The sequence below is a fragment of the Capsella rubella genome, unplaced genomic scaffold (genome assembly GCF_000375325.1).
Source record: "Capsella rubella cultivar Monte Gargano unplaced genomic scaffold, Caprub1_0 scaffold_3, whole genome shotgun sequence".
Taxonomy (NCBI): Eukaryota; Viridiplantae; Streptophyta; class Magnoliopsida; order Brassicales; family Brassicaceae; genus Capsella; species Capsella rubella.
Window position 1 is genome coordinate 7,682,076 of NW_006238921.1, and position 21,975 is coordinate 7,704,050.

At 38.0% G+C, this 21,975-nt stretch overlaps 6 protein-coding genes across 8 annotated transcripts; 4 read left to right on the forward strand and 2 right to left on the reverse strand.

The window, feature by feature from the left end:
* Positions 1-869: 869 nt before the first annotated feature.
* LOC17893498 (ubiquitin carboxyl-terminal hydrolase 7) lies at positions 870-4,996 on the reverse strand. Its single transcript, XM_023785392.1, is given in 18 exon segments — positions 870-1,170; positions 1,277-1,387; positions 1,713-1,742; positions 1,745-1,754; positions 1,830-1,922; positions 2,003-2,083; positions 2,171-2,240; positions 2,431-2,519; positions 2,631-2,745; positions 2,843-2,955; positions 3,040-3,099; positions 3,245-3,309; positions 3,312-3,367; positions 3,479-3,579; positions 3,796-3,903; positions 4,010-4,045; positions 4,139-4,284; positions 4,715-4,996. Coding segments are annotated over 18 exon segments (1,425 nt in total). The 5' UTR covers positions 4,725-4,996; the 3' UTR covers positions 870-1,039.
* LOC17893094 lies at positions 4,991-11,967 on the forward strand. Its single transcript, XM_023785391.1, has 12 exons — positions 4,991-5,536; positions 6,222-6,448; positions 6,849-6,907; positions 7,181-7,255; positions 7,386-7,729; positions 7,826-7,894; positions 8,006-8,091; positions 8,440-10,527; positions 10,612-10,689; positions 10,789-10,900; positions 11,462-11,512; positions 11,613-11,967. Exons 1-12 carry the CDS (start codon positions 5,165-5,167, stop codon positions 11,661-11,663), a joined length of 3,612 nt encoding a protein of 1,203 aa, XP_023641159.1. The 5' UTR covers positions 4,991-5,164; the 3' UTR covers positions 11,664-11,967.
* Positions 11,968-12,158: 191 nt separating this feature from the next.
* On the forward strand, positions 12,159-15,869 carry LOC17892909 (uncharacterized protein At1g51745). The gene is made up of 3 exons (XM_006297073.2): positions 12,159-12,903; positions 13,257-14,236; positions 14,667-15,869. Exons 1-3 carry the CDS (start codon positions 12,713-12,715, stop codon positions 15,503-15,505), a joined length of 2,010 nt encoding a protein of 669 aa, XP_006297135.1. The 5' UTR covers positions 12,159-12,712; the 3' UTR covers positions 15,506-15,869.
* A 273-nt stretch (positions 15,870-16,142) lies between these two features.
* Positions 16,143-16,696, forward strand: LOC17892876. The gene is made up of 2 exons (XM_023786026.1): positions 16,143-16,170; positions 16,257-16,696. Exon 2 carries the CDS (start codon positions 16,267-16,269, stop codon positions 16,492-16,494), a length of 228 nt encoding a protein of 75 aa, XP_023641794.1. The 5' UTR covers positions 16,143-16,170; positions 16,257-16,266; the 3' UTR covers positions 16,495-16,696.
* A 31-nt stretch (positions 16,697-16,727) lies between these two features.
* Positions 16,728-19,637, reverse strand: LOC17892270 (uncharacterized RNA methyltransferase BH0687). Its single transcript, XM_006297265.2, has 10 exons — positions 19,209-19,637; positions 18,865-19,107; positions 18,616-18,777; positions 18,418-18,527; positions 18,098-18,206; positions 17,831-17,986; positions 17,624-17,739; positions 17,370-17,536; positions 17,147-17,277; positions 16,728-17,060 (listed from the first exon to the last, which is right to left on the reverse strand). The coding sequence occupies exons 1-10, from the start codon at positions 19,575-19,577 to the stop codon at positions 16,953-16,955; spliced, it is 1,671 nt and encodes a 556-aa protein (XP_006297327.2). The 5' UTR covers positions 19,578-19,637; the 3' UTR covers positions 16,728-16,952.
* A 216-nt stretch (positions 19,638-19,853) lies between these two features.
* On the forward strand, positions 19,854-21,881 carry LOC17891085. Of its 3 annotated transcripts, XM_023786025.1 has the most exons (4): positions 19,854-20,150; positions 20,255-20,325; positions 20,451-21,006; positions 21,107-21,881. In XM_023786025.1, exons 3-4 carry the CDS (start codon positions 20,491-20,493, stop codon positions 21,743-21,745), a joined length of 1,155 nt encoding a protein of 384 aa, XP_023641793.1. In that variant the 5' UTR covers positions 19,854-20,150; positions 20,255-20,325; positions 20,451-20,490; the 3' UTR covers positions 21,746-21,881. The 3 variants fall into 3 exon arrangements, with proteins under 3 accessions (XP_023641793.1, XP_023641792.1, XP_006299117.1); XM_023786024.1 differs by having other exon boundaries at positions 20,255-21,006; XM_006299055.2 differs by lacking the exon at positions 19,854-20,150 and having other exon boundaries at positions 20,198-20,325.
* The last annotated feature ends 94 nt before the right edge of the window (positions 21,882-21,975 follow it).

The following is a 21,975-nucleotide window of genomic DNA, read 5'->3' on the forward strand; positions in this document are numbered from 1 at the left end:
TTAATATACAATAACAAGTACATGAAAAAATGAGAAAAGTCCAATTATATAGTTTCAAAATAGATGTATTTGGATAGTAGATATCAAATATTACAAGTGTTGTACATATGTGTAATAATAATGGATGTAGATGTAGATGGCTCTCCCCTCTATACCCATACTATGAAAATCAAGTTTTCGAATAGAGAGATAATTCTAATGTAAGCAAACAATAATGTTAATTAAAAAAAAAAAAAAGTCAAAATGAAAAGTGTGGCTGGCAAATTAAATGGTGGTCCATGTGGGGATAGAGAGATATACATAACATTACATACTACTAGATAGATAGCTCTAAGATACCGAATTTTATAAAAAACCAAAATGGTCCACTTCTTAGAGACTAATTAAGGGAATTGAAGAATCAATATTGGTTTATGGTTGAATTGACCATTGTTTAACCATTTGTGTTAATCAATCATCTCTGAAAATTCCTCTTTTTGATTGGCTCACTGTTTCATAAACTTTTTTTGGCAATGGTCCAAACTCTTTCTTACTTATTACATATAACCAATTCCACATGTCTTGTGGGGGCTGTGTTCTGCTCTTCTTCTTCTTCATCTTTTGCCTATTTGTATTGTCCAATTTTATTTATTTATTTATTTATTTATTTATTTATTTTTTTTTTATTGCTTGTTGTCAAACAAGTTGATTTTAAATTGTTCTTTGTTGACCTTGATCCGTGATTGATAAAAATTACTACAACTAATACTATTCATCGCAACTGTTCTACATGTGAGACATCTCAATCAAATCCAAGTCTTTCTTCTCATTATTATCATTTTGATATTATTAACTTATCAACATATCTATTGCTGGATTCACTCTATCTAGATTGGGACCTCTTATTATAAAACCTTGGTAAACAGTAAACACACAGTCTATCTAAGGAAGTTAATATTAATAGGAATGAAATAAAGAGGAGCATGGAGATGGTCTATCTAAAGAAAGCTTCAAACAATCTGAATGTTTTAAGAACTGAGATAAAATAAAAGAGAAGAGATTACATGGAGATGAGACGGGCCTTGTACATTACTATGTATGCCATATGCCAATCACCTCCTCCAGAGAGTTTAGTGATATCTTCTTCCCGTTGAAGGCTTGTGTTAGCATCATCGTATTGAACCCACTTACCTGTAAAACATGTTTAAAGGTGTTCCCAAGTTTTAAATGACATATTTGTGTGTGGGGTTTTAGAGTTACAGTAAGTCAATTTTGTTTAGTTTTCAATGGAACTGACCACTCTCTTGCTTGACCCATGCAACATAACGCCCAGAGTCTGCGCTTCTGCCTTTGTGGGTCAACACCGAGACCAGGTCATAAATTCCGGTCATGTGAGAAGGAGAACCTATTTGAAAAGGTCAAGAGCAAGAATATAGGAGTAGATACTTAAACTGCTTGAAAAATGACTCCATGGACAAAAGTCATCAGAGATATTTGTTAGCTAACAGCAACATATATCCAGGTTCTGGAGCTTACTAACATTGATTAAGGCTTTATTTGCAAGCAGCCATCTCTGTACTCATTTCTAAAGTTGATTCTTTATTTCAAATACTCACACAAGATAACTTCGCACATTGCATATAACGAAAATTTGAATCAACATATAGACTATACAACGCATTGCAAGCTAGACAAGAAAGATGTTGAGAACCGGTTCTTAGAGAATATATCTCCCTGTTGGTCACTGGTGGATGATTCGCCAATTCCGATGATCCCTGGAGAGATATAGAGAGCAAAGATCTTAGAAAATTTTATTGAGCGCAGTGTTAAAAAGCAAATATATTTTGTACCTCAGCATCAGTCATTTTCACATCATCACCCTTTAAGCTACTTTTTGCACTGGCTTGCAGACCAAGCTTTTGACCTTCAATATCTCTCAGTTTCTGAAAGAAACGGCTGTCAGTTCATTTGTTCAACCACCTCAGATAATAAGACCACAAACAAAAAAGAAGGCTGTGTATACCTGGCGAGGAGCTTCCAGTTTCTTCTTAAGATCCTCAGAACAAAGATCATATATGTCCAACTCCAACGGATAGTCCACTTTCTTCAAAATTCAATTACGTGGAGACTATCATATAAAATGCTGTGCATCCCAGTTCTCTTTAATATTCAAAATAGAAAGCTACTATACCCGGAGAATTTTTGCTTTCTGATTACTCTCCCGTTTCCAGAAGAATCTCACAAACTGAATAGTCAAGTACCTTCAAAATCAGTAATAACAGTTGAAGAAACTCAGAGTGAGAAGAAAAAGGATTGAAATGTATCAATAAGTTAGAAACTTGATAAGTTTTTCCTCTGGAACATGTTGGTTATAAATCCTGTCACAATAGGGTTGCAGGAAACCAATGAGTGCAAGCACAGGGCCACTAATAGTAAGCAAAGACTAATCACCTTGGCAATGAATCTATAAGAGAATCCTTTATGTAAACCGCTGTACGACCCAGAGCAGGAGATGTTTTTTCAAGTTCTCCTTTCAGTCCCTACAGCAAGCCAGAGGAATTGTCACTCTTACCACATGAACTGTCTGTGATATAGTGCACATGGACCATCCAACAAAGTTGGCCTTAAGTTTCTATGATAAAATTACTCACATGTTTTAATCCTTCATGCAGGTGATTCACCTCATGTGATATGTGACATTTAAGAGAAAAGACAGATTCTGTCTCTGAGCTTTCTTCGCTACTTTCTTGGCAATGCAACCTACATCAACAGAAACAGATTGTTTAAGAGACACACCATTTCTTCCATTCTGTGCAAGGAAAGAAAGAAAACACTTGTCAGGGATTCACATTTCTAGGTTTCAAATGAACCTGGACAGTAAATGTCATATATAGCATCAGGATCTTCGCTAGGCGATGGTGGTTTTAGGGATTGGGAAAGAGTGTACAGCATTTGTGTCCAACATTCTTCAGCATCCTGTTACACGTTTACAAGGTTTCAGGATTCAAAAACTGGAAGGTTAAACCCATAATGCAACCGAGTTGGAAAAACGCAACAAACCTGTTGCATGTGATTCCCGTTATGCAACTGAGCAAACTGAGGATATTTTTTCTGTAACATCTGCATCAAGAACAAAGGTTGGTATGAGAGAAAACTTCTGACTCCCAAATCTTGTGATGAGAAATTTGAACACAATCGATGAGAACTAACAAGTATAAGTAAAAGAAGTTCACATAGTATTAAGCATATGTGAATATAAACTAACCATCCAGAACGGCATAGGTGCAACAGCCTTGACACTTTTATCAAGCTCACTAAATAACTCACGGTTGCAACTGTAAGCATGTGAGACGTTTGATCCACATCCTTGGTTTGGACAGATTGGTAACTGTGGGAATAGATCAAGAAACATAGTTTTATTACATGAGATAGATGCATAGCATAAGTGAGATGTATGAGTTTCTTCACTTAAGACAGAAAGACTAAGATATAGACTCACTCGGATAATTCAGATTTCAACTCTGGGACAGATTTTAAACATTGCATCGTTGAGTTCATGTAGCAGGTGTTTCCAAGATTGACTAGGCCAGCACTGTAACCCTGAAACCAAATTATACTATTCGTCAGTCCATATGAAGCCAAAATTTCTAAAGATTAAAAAGCCACCACCAATTTTCACAATTTCTGAAGAAAACTATGTTTTCTGAACTGTTATGAAGTGCCCTGATTAGGGTCCAAGGAACGTACAACTTATCACTGACTACCAAAACCCACAGGAAACATTCAAGCAGTCCTAAATTCAGATGAAAGAATAACCAGATTAGCAGCCTGCTCTTCTTCAGGAAGATCCTCCAAAAAAACTGGACCTTTCTCTGGAGCCTTCACTATTTCATCTGCAGTTCCCATCATCATCAATTTTTGACCCTAGAGAGAAGAAATAATTTAAAGTTAGTAAGTACTCACCTCAAAAGAGTATAAAACTATAATTAATTCAGGGAAACGTTGCCAAATGAATGCGAGGAGAAAATACATTTTTCAGTCCCAAAGTGGTCCAATCTGCATCATCCTGCAAAAATTATAAGAATCATGTCATAAATCATCATCAACAAACAGATTGGGGAACACATTAGTAAAAACAAAAGACATTGAATCAAGTTACCTTCAAAAGTCCACCTTTGACCATGATCTTTTGCCGCTCTGGAGGTACACCACTCAAATCATACAACTGAGCCTTGAAAACATAAGGAGGCTGGCTAGTATCAATCTCGATACTCTCAAACACTTTCTTTTGCCACTTCACACTGACTGTACATAATCAAAAAGAAAATTCACAACATAGTTACATTCTCATTCAAGCTGATGATTCATAAAATAAGGGAAGATAAATTTTAGAATATAAAGCCACCTTAGATACAGTAACAACAACAACAGTCATTTGTACTGTAACAGACTGAACTTGGGAAATCAAGCCACCATGTTATATGATTGAGATAATAAAACCCTTACTGTTTCTAGTCTGTAAAAAAACAAACTTCTCAACTAAAACTGTCATCATCAATCAACGTCTATATTTAGCACAAGAGACTGATTATGAGAAGTGAAGGTTACAAATGAAAACCCAAATTTTCACGGAGATTACAAAGGAAACGCAGATTACCAAATTCAAATGTTGAATCTTAGATTAACAGAGGAATTAACAAAAGCAACAATACAAATAAAAACTCAGAAGATTCACCTGTTAACATGGTTGATGGCGAAGAGAGCGAATTTGATTTCTTTCTTGAAGATGAGGCAAGCGCAAACCTTCTTCTCCGTCTCTCACTCTCTCTAATACACCAGTACCTGGACCCGAACCGGGTGGGTCAGGGTGGATCGAGTCGGGTCGGGTTTGATCACCTTCGCTTCATAAACACATCAGACCTAAGGCCCAATACGGCGGCGTTTAATTAACATAAAAATAAAAACAAAATTAAAAAATGAAAAAAAAGAAGAGGAAGAAGAAGAAGAACAGAAGAAGCGTCTTGGGTCCCTCTCTCTCTCTTCTTCTAATCATCGTCTCTCTTCTCTTCGCTTCTCTCTCTCTTGCTCGCGCGTCTCAATCAGTTCAATCTCTGCAATACGCATATGCGCCAATACATGGTTGTAACGAAATTGCAGTGACGGCGGCGCAATTTTGACCGGCAAGATGTACAGAGAATCGTCCAAGCGTGGTGGTAGAGGAGGAGGAGGAGGCGGTGGCGGGGGACCTTCTCGTAACCGTAATTCATTCCCTCCTCCTACTAACCGACATCCTTCTCCCGTCGGGAGGATGTCTTCTGGTGGCTCCGCCGTCTCACGCCAGCGGAATAATACTACGAGCGTTAAGGCGGCTGCGTCGACCGCGTCTGTTCGGTCTGTTGAGGAAACGTTTAGTCTTGTTCCTAGGGAGAGTCCTTCGGCTTTTGGGATGATTATACGGTTAGCTCCTGATTTGGTGGAGGAGATCAAGCGTGTTGAGGCACAAGGTGGAGCTGCCAAGATCAAGTTCGATGCGTTTCCTAACAATAGCACTGGGAATGTGAGTTTCTATTCTACTCAATTTTGAAATTCATACATAGGGGATTTCTGTAGATTGAGTTGAATTGCTTCAAGCTAGTTGCACTCTTTCATTGGGGTGACTCTTGAATTTGATAGCTTTGGTAGTTCATACTTCGTTTTTGGTATGCCATTGAACTTATTGGCAATTCATTTTAGTCAAGGTACCCTAGATTACTGAAATTGGGGAAAACAGGTCCTATCGAAAGTAGATGGTAATGTAATACTGGACAATAAACCAATAGATCCTGGCATCTGTATAGCTGTTACTATCCCGTGGAGAAGAATTTGTGGTGCATAGATTTGTTTACAAAGACTCCATTGCTATTTCGTACCACATTAATTCCTTGGTCCATTCTGGGTAGACATTGACTTGCTAATTGGTTGAGTATGTTTTGTATGGTATGTTGGTTTACTCATTGAATTGCTGCTTCTATGGTATCTTTATCCTACTGTCATTTTGTTGTCTTTGTAAAGCCATGGCTTTGCCAATATTACTGGTTGTCTATTGAATATATCAGCTTCCTTCTGCATACCTTTTTGTCATTTATCTTCTACTGCTTCTGGATTTTGTTGTTACAATGCCTTTCCTTCAGGTGTCCTTTTGGGTTTTCATTTAACTGTTTGAATTTGACACCATTAACCTGTTTTTGATCTTGAGTAAACAGATAATTAATGTTGGTGGAAAGGAGTTCAAATTTACTTGGTCTAGGGAGCGTGGTGACTTGTGTGATATATATGAAGAACATCAAAGTGATGAAGATGGAAATGGTTTGCTGATTGAGGCTGGATGTGCTTGGCGAAAATTGAATGTCCAGCGAACTCTAGATGAGTCAACCACAAGCCATATGAAGATGCGCTCAGTTGAAGCTGAGCAGAGAACCAAATCACGCAAGTACAAGTTCTAACCAAACATTTTGGTTGCATCTCAATATCTATATAACTTTTTCAGCATAGTCTGTCCTTTAGCTGCAAGGTGTCTGCTCTCGTAGTTTTTCTCTGGTTTTGCAGTCTTCAATGGGTAGGGTAGTCTTTTTATGAGTCTTGGCACAATAGCATTGTTCATCTTATTGCAGCTACTCTGCTGTGGATGTTAGTCTCTATTTGCATTCAGAATTAGTTATGGCTTAAATGGGGTTTTTTCTTATCTTACTCATATATATTTCAAATTGAGCTGTTTCGTAATCCTCAGACTCACAGAAAATTTCTCATTGCGTAATACTTTTTGTGTCCATAACTTTATTCTCATCAAAGTGGTTTTCACTGAAGTACCCTTACATTTTTCCTTATGTCAGGGCAATTGTTTTAGATCCTGGGAATCCATCAGTAACTAAGCAGTTAGCTCTTGCTGAAGGTAACTTTTATAAACAGCATCTATCTATCTTTGAATTTTGAGAAGTTAATATGTTATTGCTACATTTTCCATTTTCCTTTCAAACTCGGTGATTTAAGAACATGAGCGTAGATAGCCATTCTTTTTTTGAAATGGAAACCCGTGCTCTTAACAGTTAATTTTACTGCGTAGTCAGGTTGTCCTCTCCTTTGGGTTTAGAACCTTTAGTTATCGTCATAATATATTGGTATAAGTATAACCAATAATATTGTGACATATTCCCTGTGCTTTCAGGAAGTCCATGGAGAATGTCAAATAAACAGAAGAAGGAACCTCCGCCTAAGAAGCGGAAAGTTGATCCACCTCCAGGTATATAGAAAAAGACTATGCAACAAGCTCGTGGTAACACATTAGGGTTTCAAATACTGTTGGGTGCTATTATATTCATTTGCCGGTTTTTATAATACTAATTTTTTTTTCACTTTTTGTAATATGACAGTTCCAATCGGAGGTCCGAAGCCTTCTTTCAGACCAGGGGCTTCTACCCCTGCTGTGAAAAATAGGCTATCAGCTTCACCGGGACCGTCTCCTATTAATCAAAACAATACGCCTCCTTCATATGAGATTGGGAATATTACTAAAACTCATGCAGCTAACGAGAATGTCACACCAGTCCTGACAAAGGGCAGAGAGAACATGCTTGGTAGCGAAAAAGAATCATCAACCTGGAAAAATAATGCATTAAGGGACACATCTGAGCGCCAAGCAACCAATGTTAATGAAGAAATTGACTTGCAGACCCTGTTGGTTGATATCCTAAAAGAGGCTCCCATGAGTTCGAAGGTAAAATATAGATGAAACCCCAGATATATGGTTATTTTCATATCTAACAAGTGTTTCCTCCACAATTGATGCCATAGTCTTTTCATTTCTTTATAGGCTTTGGAGAAAGCTGTTGGAGATAGAATCCCTAATGCTGCAAAGAAAATTCAACCAATTTTGAAAAAAGTAAGTCAGAAAATTTGGTGTGGTTTTTTCTTGGTAACATGTGATTTGTGGTGGTTTTATGAGATGCAGTATGTATTATATATTGTGTCCCTAATTTTTGTTGACAACCAGATCGCTACTTTCCAAGCTCCAAGGTATTTCTTAAAACCAGAAGCAGAGTTGGGAAGTGATAAAAAACACTCACCTAACAGTGGAAGGTATGTTTACCTTAGACAATAGTTTTGCATTATCACTGCAGTATGACACTGTAGGAAGTAGGATTGGCATGTTTGCATAATTAAATGTGATTTATAAAATTAAGGTGCATGAGGATAAAATCTATTATACAAAAAGAATTTTATAATGCAACATTGCCTCTTTAGTGCAGAATGAACTATAATTAAACTTTAGGATTATATGATAATTAGCTGAAGTTATTATCTGATTTAGTACGGAATGAACTCGAGAAGCTATCAACCACAACATATACATTTTCTATACCTCTAGTGATGTCTTCTTCCCCTTATAGCTGTATCTGGTCTTAGTACAATTTTGTTTTTCTTCAGTTCACCTGAACACCAGCAAGTGCTACCAATCACTGAGTGCAGTCGCGATCAGTTACCTGTTCCAGGGGGAAATAACATGGAGAAACTTTCTGTGTACGAGCGAAACGGAGAAGGTTCACTAGACTGTTTACCTTTGCATCTAGCAGAGCAATTGAGTATGCTCAATGTTGACAATGAGCATCATTCACCTGGTATATTTCATGAAGAAAAAGGATCTGACAATAGAGAAGGCCAGGCTCGTAGCTCTAGTGATAGTGACAGTGATAGTGATAACAGTGACAGTGGGAGTGACAGTAAAAGTGCAGCTGGAAGTGACAGTGGGAGCAGCAGTGACAGTGAGGCTTCTTCCAACAGTAAGGACGGTTCTGATGAGGACGTGGATATCATGGGTGATGGTGACAGAGAGCCTCTACTGACAATACAGTCCGCTGAACGGGGTGCAATTAATCTCCCAGGTCATGGTTCTAGTGCTGTTGAAATCGAGGGTCATGATTCTGATGCTGTCGACATTGAAGGTCATGATTCTGATGCAGTTGACATCGATGGTCATGGGTCTGATGCAGTTGATGTCGAGGGGAACAGTTCAGATGAGGGTCATGGCTCTGAAACTGACAGAAACAAAATTTCTGATAATAATTGGAGAACGGAAACAACAACTGGTACCAGCCTCACTGCAAATGAAGAAGTTGGCATTTCAGGGCAGGAACATTTTGCTTCTGGTCATGACAAGCTACGAGAGCGCCAAGATTTTATTGGACAGTTGTTTGATGACACAGAGAATACAACAAAGGATAACTTTAAAAGTGACAAACCTGACATCTCCGAGAGTCTGACAAAAGACCAGAACCAAAAAGCCCTTGATCTTGAGCACTACAGTCAGATATCAGCTCGGGAGAAAAAGTTAAAATCCCAGAGCTGTAAACAGTTACCTGCCATAGGTAAAGATTCACAGCGTTCAGAGCTAAAGTATGATGCAGAACTTCGCAACTCTTCTGCCAGTCAAACAATAGATCCACTTAGAGGATCTCAGAAGTCATTTATTGAAAAGTCGAATAGACATGGTCAAATGAAGCCTGTTGATAGTTCAGGTAAATCAAACAAACATTCTGATGCCTTAGGATATGTTCGTAAATCTGACGAAGGGGACCATTTTCCTCATGAAATGCTTTCTGGTCGGTCAGGAAAGGCCTTCAGGGACAGCCAAAGAGATGATGTTCATTTGAAAAATAAGTTTCCAAGGAATAAAAAAGATGGTGATTCAGCCATTCGACCTTCATTACCTACCGAGACATCTGATAGAAAACACTTTGAACTGGATGGAAGTGAAAAGGATCCCAAGAATGTTTCAAGCTTGAGCATAGTTTCTTCTCCCTTAGATAGCCAGAGAATACATGGGGCGAAATTACCTAAGGGAAATGGATCTGTCCTCCAAAAACAAGTTTCCGAATTGGAGTTGGGTGAACTCCCTGAGCCATCGAGCGAAGATACAGCATTGAAGCCACTCGAAGAGAAAACTTCGTTTAGGCAGTCAAATTTAAAACCAAGCACTTCCGAGAAATTGGGTATCGACTCGGATAGACGAAGGTCTAAAAAATCTGACTCAAAAAAGTCAGCTCCTCCACATGCTATCAACGGTATCAAAGAATTTCCCGAACATGTTGTTGAAGATTCAGAAAGATCCCAAAAGTGGGTTTCGCAGTCACATGGGCAGAACCTTACAGGTAGGGATAATGAAACCGGCTCACAGAACACAAATTTAGAGGATGCAGCTTATAAATCAAGACAAAAAGATAGTAGAGCTAGAGTAGGAAGCAGTGTGGAAGGTTATGGAGAGACAAACAAAAAAACGCCTGTTATAAAGCATGGCTCCAAACGAGCATCCACATCCCGCTCATCAAGGGAGAGCAAAAGACATGCGTCTGGCTCAATTTCAAATTCTATGAATGGACACAAAGATGCAACTTCAATACCAGGTGACAGTGTTGTCCGGGAGAAACGAATGACATCTTTCGATGAAGAAGACTCTTCTTATTTGAAATACGAGAAAGCTTCTCCTGAGCTTAAGGGACCTATTAGTGATCATTTACAGTGAGTAAAATGAAACTCTAATGTTTAGAATTCTAATTATTTAGTGTTTATGTTTTGAATAGATAACGATGTTTTCTATTTCAGGTATAAAGCCTATATGCAGGAATATATGGAAAAATATGATAGCTATTGCTCCATTAACAATATATTAGAGGGCCACAGGTAGCTTGATGAACTCTTCGTTTATAACTCTCAGATCATTTGTGTTGTCCTAGATTCTCAGTATTTTTAATAAAAAAATTATATTTCCATTATTTGCAGAAATGACTTTCAGAAGTTGGGGCAAGACCTTGAGTTTGCAAAAGGAAGAGATGTGGAGAGATATAACAAAATTGTGGAGCAGATACAGGAATCTTATTGCAAATATGGGGAGGTAATCTTCTATCTCTACCCACTTAATACTTACATATCTCTTATATTTTGTATAACTAAGTATGAAACATTTCTAGTATATCCTTGAAGATAGCAGTCAACTTATTTACTGCAAGCTTTCTTGGCATCAGATGAATTTCCAGCGTCATATAAAATTTGGATGTAGAAGGAAATTTGGAGACAGACCTCTCATTGAAAAAGGATGATGAATGTTAAAATTGTTTGCTTGTGTACGATTTGGGAAATTATGAAAGAGATGAATTATATTGCATAAGGTAATGGGTTAGATTGGGTTGGGGTGGAAAACATGTCCACCTGTGTAACCTAGATTGATCTTCATGACAACACAAAGGAAAAGATAAACCGTAGGAATATGATAGTGGGAAGAAGTGACTATACATTGAAAGGGAATCTCACGTGTAAATTATTTAGTGATTCAGAGTCTTTTGGCCATACTTGGTATTGAATCATACTTGAGTATTTTCTCCCTGTGTTTTAATTGCACATTATACTTGATCATGACTTACTTGTATATATATGTTATCTGTCATGCAATCTGCAGAGGCACAAACGTTTGAAGAAAGTATTTGTTGTTCTCCACGAAGAATTGAAGGTGAGTTACAAACCATAGTTTTGGTTTTAAACATCTTCCTCTGCGTTCTTATGTTAGCGTGTACTGGTATTAACAACAAGATATGATTACCGTCTTGCAGCAACTGAAACAAAAAATGAAAGACTACGCATTATCTCATGGAAAAGACTGATGGAGATGGGACCAAAAACTCTCTGGATCTCACAATACTCAAAGGTGAAACGAGGAGGTGTTTGGTATTCTCCTTCTTTGGAGTCATCTTGTTGAAAATTAGCTGTGTTTTTTTCTTCTTGTGAAATTAGAAATGATTCATAGGCCCAATTTTGTGTGAGCTGTACTTAGGGGAGGACCTTTGGTAGTTTTTTTTTTTATAATATAAATTTGTTGCAGGTGGTTTAGTTTGGTCACTGGATAAAACTAATATGTACATGGGAATTCAAGATCAATGTAGATTCTTCTAGCTCTGTTTTATTTCACCTCTGATAAATGCATCATTGCATTGCCGTCTTCTATCTAAAGCTTTAGTAAAGAAGGCTTAACAGGTTCGATTGGTTCGAGACTTCGAGATACATAGTTAAAAGCGGTAAAAGACAATTGTAAGAGATGGTTGTAAAATTTAGGTAAAAAAGGTGACAAAATGAAATAGTGTACAGTAAGTAAGAGGAAACTAAACGCTGCCGTTTTGTTTCATAGTTAGACAGAGAGACAAGACACCTTTGGCTTTCGTTAAGAAAGAAAAAGAAGAATAAAAAGAAACTTCTCTCTGTTTTCTCTCTCTTGCCGTTCCCGTCTTCCGTCGTCGTCGCTCTCTCTCTCTCTCTCTCTGCGTTTCTTCTCCAAGCCGGAGGAAAGCCCAAAACCCTTGAATCGAAAACAGCGGTACCGCTGCTACTGATTGATAGAACATAACTTCAAAGTTATAAAAGGAAACGTCGTAAGAGTAATCTCAGGACTAGTAACTGGATCTCTTGTTTCTCCGGTATTCATTTGATCTTCTATAAAACCTTTTTGGAACCCGTCTCAGAAGCCCTTACAGCTCGTGGGATTCGATTTATTGCATGTTTGGTTTCGAGGTCTTGCCTCTGATTCAGTCGGTGACAGAGTTTTCAGAGAGAATCATGCCTCTGTTTTGGTTAAGAGATTGACTTCATCTGTCGGAATCTGTAGATCAATTTTTAGGAGATTTCTGGGTTTAAAGCTGCGAGGGGGATTAGGTGGGTGATGGGGAGTAGTGATGAGCGAAACAGTAAGGCGATTGATGCGTCGGTAGGAGGTTTGGTTTGGGTCCGACGCCGTAACGGGTCATGGTGGCCGGGTCGGATTATGGCTCATCACGAGGTTCCCGACAGTACTATTGTTTCTCCTAAATCTGGCACTCCTATTAAGCTTCTAGGTCGTGAAGATGCTAGCGTGTGAGTACTCTTTTAATCTCTCTTTCTTATTTGCTTTGGCTTATTAGTGATTGAGTCAAACTCCTTTTGGTTTCTGTATTGAGCATTCTTGTTTTGATTGTTAGCTTTTCTAATTATTGCCAATATGATTTTGCTTTATGAATGATTGATGGAAATTGGACAAAGTACTGTTACTCTTTTTGATCTCTAATATATCATATGAAATAGTTAAGACATTTGGATTTCTTGGAAGTTATCGTTACTGAATTGTCAATGTGATTATCATTCAGTTGTAAATGATTCAGGCCTTTTCTCTTATTAGATCTAGTTGGAGTGTGGTATTCACTGTTATTTATTTTACTTTGTCTCTCCAGGGATTGGTATAATCTTGAAAAGTCCAAGAGGGTGAAGGCGTTTCGCTGTGGGGAGTACGATGCTTGCATTGAGACGGCAAAGGCTACTGTATCTACCACTAGTAAGAAGGCTGTCAAGTATGCCCGTCGAGAAGATGCCATTGCCCATGCTCTAGAGATTGAGAGTGCACACCTTGCCAAAGATAACCCAGAGTGTATTGAGAAGGCTAGTACATCTGGCAAGGTTCCTAGAAGATGTCATTCCAGAAAGGGCAAAGAGGACTCCAGTGATGTAGCAGAGACTGAAGTTGCATTGCAATCTAGTAAGTCTTCAAAAAAAAACAATAAGGTCAAAGCTTCTAAGGTGCAGTCCTTGTCAGGGAAGAGAAGAAGAACACCAAATGATTCGGAAGATGATGGGACTGAAGGAAATAAACGAATGAGAGGACTTGAGGATATTGGAACTGGTAGAGGATCAAAAGGAAAACTACAGGTCGGTGCAGTGCTCGAGGATAAGCAGGAAAATGGTTTTAAAAGTGATGCAAACATCAATGGTTCCATGCTGAATGGGAGTCTCGCCAATGGTAGTAGCAGGGACTGCTCTCTGTCAATGAAAAGAAATAGGTCGCCTGTTGTAAATGCTAATGAATACTCTAAAAGAAAAACCCGACAACGGCCACTAACAAAAGTGTTAGAGAGTACATCTATGGTATCGGTTCCTCTTGCCCGTGATGATCTTATCAATTCTGATTGTTTGCCTCCTCCAGGGATTTCAGAAAACAAACCTTCTGCTGCAAACAACAATAACAATTCAGACAACATTGGGGTTTTGTGTGAGAATGTTTCCGTTTCATTAAACGCTTCTGAAAACGTTGTTGATTCTATCCATAGCAAGAAGGCAAAAGAAAGTGAAAACTCCAACATATCACTTTCAGCAAAGGATGATGCGTCCAATGGGTTATTTGATGTTCCACTGATTGGAGAAGAAAACTACTCTACAGGTATAATTTGTTTAACTTTTTAATAAAAATTCTGGTAATTGTATTTCTCTTTTGATCTAGGTACATTTGCAGTGCGCCTCTATGTTTGTTCAAATTTCTGTTTCTTTTAGTCATATAAATTTGAATGTCTCCACTTCTAGGAAGAGCGGAAACAGAAAGGAACAGAAAATCCAATATGTTGGATTTATCACATGATGGATTTGAGTGCTTAACTAATATGTGGACAATCTAGATGCTTCCTAATTCTATTACTTCTCTATCTATGGCTAATTGTTTCTGCGTGTCTCTGATCTCTCCTTAGGTTGGTTTTCTGTAGTAATTTATTTCTGTGAATGTTAGGATCAAACTTTGGCCATCAGATTGGATTTGGTTGCTTCTTTTTCTGGGTTGTGATCATCATGACTTGAACTGATGGCCATTGTTGTTTCAGGAATTATGACGGCAGCTTTCACATCTTCCTCACCCACGAAGGCTCTTGTTTCTGGACTGACTAGGCTGTTTGGTCAGAGTAGCCATAATGATTTGGTGAAAAAAGAAAGAAGTAATGGATCTGCTTATACACGTCCGACAACTACATTTATCAATGGGATTGAGACGAGCACTACAAAGTGGCAGATAAAAGGCAAAAGGAATTCAAGGCAGATGAGTAAAAAACAAGAAGAAAGAAGAAATGCTTATGCCGAAGCCAACAACAATTTTCTGTCTGGTTGCTCTGTCTCTGATCAAAAGATATATGGTCAATTTAGCTTTGGTACTAGTACTATGGGGAGAAATTCTGAAATGTATAATGTGAAGATTGAGGTAAAAGCCAACTATAAACCCCGGAATGTTCCGCTGATTTCCCTTAGGAGTAAACTGAATGGTGAAGCTATTGTTGGACATCCTTCAACGGTTGAAGTGCTTGAAGATGGATCATGTGACCGCATTGTGAGTAGTCATCTCGATCCCTTTGCTGTACCAATGGATGATGATGAGAAGCCAAAACCTTCATCGAAAAAGAAAGGCAAGAAAAAGAAATCACATATCCCTCCATATAAATCATCAAAGTCAAAGAAATCTTCATCTCTATCAATAAAGACAAGGTGTCTCTCAACACTAAGTGGCCAGAAGCTGACAGCAAGTAGCAAGAAGAAGATGATGATAGAGAAGACGAAAGATAGAATTGTAGCTTGCATCCCTCTGAAAGTAGTATTCAGTAGGATAAACGAAGCACTGAAGGGATCAACGAGACAAGTGCATAGATCATTACCATCTGCAGGCAATACATGATGAGATGAGTTTGGTCTCTGTTCTATTTCCTGCCATTTGTTTCTTACGTTCATTTACCTCGCGGTTTTAAGCATTGACCAAGACGATATTAGCCCGGTTTTAGGGGGGTGATGGATGGTTTTACTGTACAAGTATAATACAGTGATATATATATAGGCCTTCTGAGAAAGAACAGAAGTAAGAATATGGAAGTGAAGTTGTATATGTAAATATTAGCTATAGCAATTAATGGTTGGAGGTGTAATTTTAAAGGATTAAAAGAACTCAGATTAGATTTGAAGAATACACTGTTGCTCGTTTACTCATTTTGCTAAGTTATTTTTCTGATAAACTCACAAAACTATTGGTTGTAACTCGTGAAGAACTTCTTGTCAAACTCAGAAGGAGAAACTTCTTACATTAATGGTGTTCTTACTTCTGCATTATGATTTTAAGACAAAAGGAGCATATACAAACTAAACTCTGTTCAAATCTCAAAAGAAACAGAACAAAGAAAAGTCAAAATTTTGAGTTTTTAATGGGATAAGAGAATGCAATATAGATTCCATTTTGCCAAATGAACGAGAAGAGAAGAATATGCGTTGACAAAGTCAAACATCAACCAAACCAACAATGCTTCGATTACACGTCTTTTACCCTAAACCTATCATATGTCTTAATAACTTGTAAGACTCTCTTTCTTTTTGTCTGCGTATTAAAAGTCTCTTCACAACACAAAATTTGTAACAAATTCTTCATTTTCACTTGGGAGATCTCTGGACATGTCTGTGAAGAAACGGGCTTTAGAGAGCAAGAACAATGGTAGGCACAACTCGACTCGTTATTATCGATGCTTGTCGTTCTCGTTCATGGAGTCATCAACGGAAGATAAGAAGAAACCATCTTCGTTGAATCGTATGGATTCCAAAAAGCTCAAGGCAGAGATCGTCAAGTGGGCAAAGCGTGTCGCGGCTTATGCTCGTCAACTTAGCTCGAGGAAACAAGATTAAAGAGTTTGATAACATAGTTGAAGAAAGCTTATTGGAGTTTTACAATTTAGTTTAGCTCTCATTCGTTAAATTATTTGTACGTTTTATTTTTTCATTTGACAATTTGATCATTTTCTTTGTTGAAGCCATTTTGGTTTCTTTTTATTTTTTTGGGACAAATTTATCTTATTCAGCAGTTTTATCATTCCTAATGGAATTATCTAATTTCAAAAGATGTTGAGAAGTCAATAAACTACAAATTATAACACAAATCAATTTTATTTTGTGTTTTCAAAAGGTTTACTTGCTTTTCTATGAATGCTACTACTAAAATTCGATATAAAAAAAAAGATTACAGAGAGTCAGAGACTTAACGCTACTGGAAATCAAAACTCTTTCACATCTAAAACATATCTCTGTTGCGATTTGTTTCTCATCTGCTTAGAGACCAAATGAAGCAACCATGGTCTCGAGAGAGCTCAAGCAAGCTCCAACAAGCAGATACACTCGATGTGAGGAGTGTGAGGGAACATATCCACTGGCAGAACACTCATCAATTTGTAGCAACCCTTTATATTCTTCTCCTCCTACGTTTTCAAGTCATCAAGTTTTGTTTATTACTTTCACATATGATTTGAAGAGTAGAGATTCAAGTGGAGGAGTAGATACTAACCACGCCATGACAGAGGTAATCGAGATCCCTTGCGCAGGTTGCAGGATTGCAGGAAACATAAATGATCCGTGGAGATTTAAGCTTTAGCAGAAACTTGATCAGCTTCATGTGCATACCAGGTCGATTGGGATCTGTAAAAAAAAAAAGAAAAACAGTTTACAATTGGTAGACTGCAAAGTATTGGAAGCTAGATGAAATATAACTATGTGAAGAAGATTATAACCAGAAATGACAATATCAGGCTTAGGGAAATTGTTCCCAAAATCTTCTCCTATTTTGTTTAGATCTCCTTGGATGAATGTTGCATTCTCTATGCCGTTTATTTGGGCATTCTTGTGTGCATCTGTTATTGCTTGTGGGACTACTTCATAACCATAGACATGTTTTGCCCTATGAGGAGGAGAATCAGACAATCAGAAAAAGTAAAACATTGCTAAGTAAATCTTTGACAGTACTATATAACTCATATTTCTCTACCTTCTCGCAAGTGTAAGGCCTATGGTACCAGTTCCACAGAAAAGATCGAGCACGACTTCTGAGCCATCTCCTTTAATTCCAGCTGATTCCTCAATAAGCTTATATAAAACTTCAGCCTACATAGTAAACACCGTTTTATTTTCAACAATTTTGTGTTTAAAGTTTGGAATGTAAAATATAATCATGTTCCTTAATTGTTCCACATACCTGATGAGTGTTAGTCTGAAAGAACGAGTTGGCTGAAATTTGAAATGTAAGGCCTCGTAAGACCTCTGTGATTGTATCTTTCCCATAAAGAGTATATTCCTTTTCTCCAACAGATGTATTTCCGACCGAAGAATTTACATTATTCATGATGCTTACCTATATTTAAAGAGAAGTATGGAATTGTTAAAATACAAAGCAAGAAAAAATGCATTGAATGTATTATTCGGGTTGTAGGACTGAAGCAAATCAGATCTCAATAATACGTACCACTTGAGGAATTGATGAAATTCTATCAACCAGGGGCTTCAACAGCTCTGGCTTGTAAGATGATGTCACAAAATTGACCATAAGTTCTTGTGAACCCGTCTCCACATTCCTATGGTTAAGTTTGATCATAAGAAAACATTAGCAAAACTAATGCAGTGAAAGAACTATTGTTCACGATAATGCGCAGATTACAACTATCATTTTTCACCTTAATCAACTCTAGCTAACCATGAAAAAAGACACAATTTCCTGTTACTGGTCTAATATTACAAGAACGAGTTGCTTTTCTATCGACAATTTGATTCAAGTACCTTTAATACCTTCCAGTTCTCAGCATCAAATGTTTAAGAAACCCAACATGTGAACGACAGTCATATGGTGAAAGACTTAATTGAGGATCTCTCCAGCAATCTTGGACAGCAGCAAGAACCTATTTAGATATAAGAAATTATTTATCAATGGCCCTGAAAGGAAAGCTCAACGCAGATACTAATTTTGTAAAACTGCTTTCAACATACCACGTTTCCTGGCTCGCTTTGTAGTAAGCACTTATCGACATTTAAAACCTTGTCAAAAAATCCAGGTGCGTGTAACCCCAATGCAAAGTTCTTAGCACCATCTTCTCTCTCATTCAACATTTCAACCGGAAGCCATCTTTGTGGACCAAATGAAAACTCCATCTATTCAAAATGCGCACTTTATAAGCACCGAGTCTCAAACCAAAGCAACCATAACCACATTCGACCCAAAGAAAAACACAATCAAACCTTATTCCGGTAATTGAATTGGATATCACAAGCAACAATAGGCTTCAAGACAATCTCAAGGCTAGGACTGTTATCAGAAAACCTTCCAACATGTCTAATAAGCTCATGAACCTGCTCTTCTTTAGCTTTAAGCTGAGCTTCATAAGAGAGATTCTGAGTCTTACAACCACCACAATAGGATGCATACTCACATGGAGCTTCTACTAAATCCTTATGTGGTGATATCGTCTTGATTTTTGTCACCTAATAGACCAGAAATTACCAATCAGTATTAAAAATCGAAACTTTATAACAAAAAAAAAGTCGCAATTTGAGGAAAAAGGTAGAGTTTTTATGAATGAAACCTCAGCATAGCTGCCTTTGCGGCGAGTGACACGGCCGAGAAAACGTTCGCCGGGAAGAGCTCGGTCGCACATAACAACGAAACCAGTTCCATCAACTTTACAGATTCCTTTGCCTTTAAATCCCAAACTCTCGCACACCAGCTCCACTGTCTGCCCTCGTTTGGGGTAATACGGCGCCGTTCTCTCATTGCTTCCGTTGCTGTTCTTCTCTTCGTTCACCTTCTTCTGGATGCTATTACCGCCGGAGAATTCAGAAGTAGAGACAGGAGCTAGAGAAGACGAAGAGGATGAGCAGCATCGCAACCTCTGAATCCATGAGCGTGTGGGAACCACGTACCTGAATCCATGAACAGGCGCCGTGGCCAACATTGAAACAGAGAGCTCGCAGTATAGAAGAAAATGCTAAATTCAGAATTTGCGATAAGAAGGTGAATGATGTATGATATTCTCAAACGACATCGTTTTGTTCGTCCTCTGAAGCTTAAACCCTTTAATCATTACAGCGATAGCGTTTGAGAATGCTTATAGTAGTACTATTAATTACATGAACTAAGCGTATGTTTCTGAAATGTTTATTAACTACAATAATTAATCAACTCATAATACGTTTTTGTCTTGTGAAATTGTTGTTATGAAAACGTCTGAGATCGTCGTCAGTTACAGAAGAGAGAGACCAAGATATACAAATGTGACTTACTAGGGTTTAATGCGTTATTATATGTTTCTTCTCCGAGTTTCTTACATTTAAGCTCTCTCTGTTTCCAAAAGTAGATACCAAAAAATCAGGTAAGAGTTTCAGAGACATCCTTCGAAAGAGATCATCAGACAAGACTTAAGCTCCATTAACACGTCTCTTTGATTCACATTTGAATCATGAACGATTCCGACAGCTGAACAAAATGCGTGACTGAGAAGATCCAAATCCTAATTTTCTTTTCTCTGGTAAATTTAGTTTCCCATATTCAAAGTTTTGATTTTTGTTTTTTTTTTTCAATCAAACATGTGAACTCATCATCCTAAGTGTCTCTGTTCTTTCAAAACGACAGGAACTAGTTTGGAATTTGGAACTTCTCGTACGTTTTTGCTTGCTTGTGTTTCCGGACATCATCCCCGTTTGGTAAAATCCTCTCAATCTTGTCTGATTTGTACGAGTGCTAATCTGAGATTTGGGAAATATATAGGAAGAAAATTGTAATTGTGAAAGTAATAGAAAGTGTTGTATCTCTGTGTACGCTAAACTAGTTCCAAGAAACTGGTTCTGTTAATCAAGAGATTAAAACTGATGGGGATGGAGGAAGGGATTAAGGATAATGCTTCATCAGCCCCTAACCCGAGGCATACAAACCAATCTAGGAGTACTCTTTTACCTATGCGAGGGCTTCAGGTTTTCTTGATGTTCTTTGTTTTGGTTCTTGGAATCTCAGTCGTTAGTATGCACATGATCAAGTACTTAAATATTCAAACTTTGGCTCCATCCGCACTGATCTCTTCGTATGATGAGAAAGCAACGTTAGAGAGCTTTATTAAGCCTCCATTGAGTGCTTGGCACTTCATGAATGATAGCGAGCTTCTTTGGCGTGCTTCGATGGAGCCAGGGAGACTTGAATATCCGTTTAAAAGGGTTCCTAAAATGGCATTCATGTTTCTCACCAAAGGACCTTTGCCGTTTGCTCCACTTTGGGAAAGGTTTTTCAAAGGGCATGAGGGATTTTACTCAGTATATGTTCATGCGTTGCCAAATTATAGATCAGGTTTCCCAAGCTCATCTGTGTTTTATGAAAGACAGATCCCAAGTCAGGTACTTTTGTTGATCAATATAAAAACTCCTTTGTTTATCTTGGCTTCTTCTATCTTCATTTGGTTTCTCTCACTTTAGGAGTTTCTTTATACGTGTGCAGCCTGTGGCTTGGGGAGAAATGAGTATGTGTGATGCTGAAAGGAGGCTTTTAGCTAATGCGTTGCTTGATATCTCTAACGAATGGTTTGTTTTGCTCTCTGAAGCGTGCATTCCTATTCGCGGTTTCAGCTTTGTCTACAATTATGTCTCCAGATCAAGATACAGTTTCATGGGTTCTGTTGACGAGGACGGGCCTTATGGGAGAGGTAGATACAGCTATGCAATGGGACCAGAAGTCCATCTAAGCCAATGGAGAAAAGGGTCTCAGTGGTTTGAAATTAACCGAGGACTTGCTCTTGAAATTGTTGAAGATATGGTTTACTATCACAAATTCAAAGAGTTTTGTAGACCTCCATGTTATGTGGATGAACATTACTTCCCAACAATGCTCTCTATTGGAAATTCGTATTCGCTTGCAAATAGGACATTGACTTGGACAGATTGGTCAAGAGGTGGTGCCCATCCAGCTACTTTTAGCAAAGCTGATATAACAGAGAGGTTCCTTAAGAAGCTTACACGAGGTCGAGGTTGCTTCTACAATGATCAGCAAACTCAAATTTGTTATCTCTTTGCAAGAAAGTTTGCGCCAAGCGCATTGGGGCCTTTACTCAAACTTGCACCAAAGGTTCTTGGGTTCTAACGAGTCTCTTTTGTTCTTGTGCTCTTTTGGTTCTTGGTTTTTATTCTGAAATGTTTTTGGAATTTGAGTGTAGCATGGACACAACGGATCATTACTGTCTCCTTCCACACTGATAATATAGACATTTTAACGGCTAAACAAATCTTTAACTTTTCATTCCCAAGAAGCATCAGTATCTTCTTGTTCCATTGCTTAAACAAGTCTGCAAGTAATGCAATTTAAATTTTCAA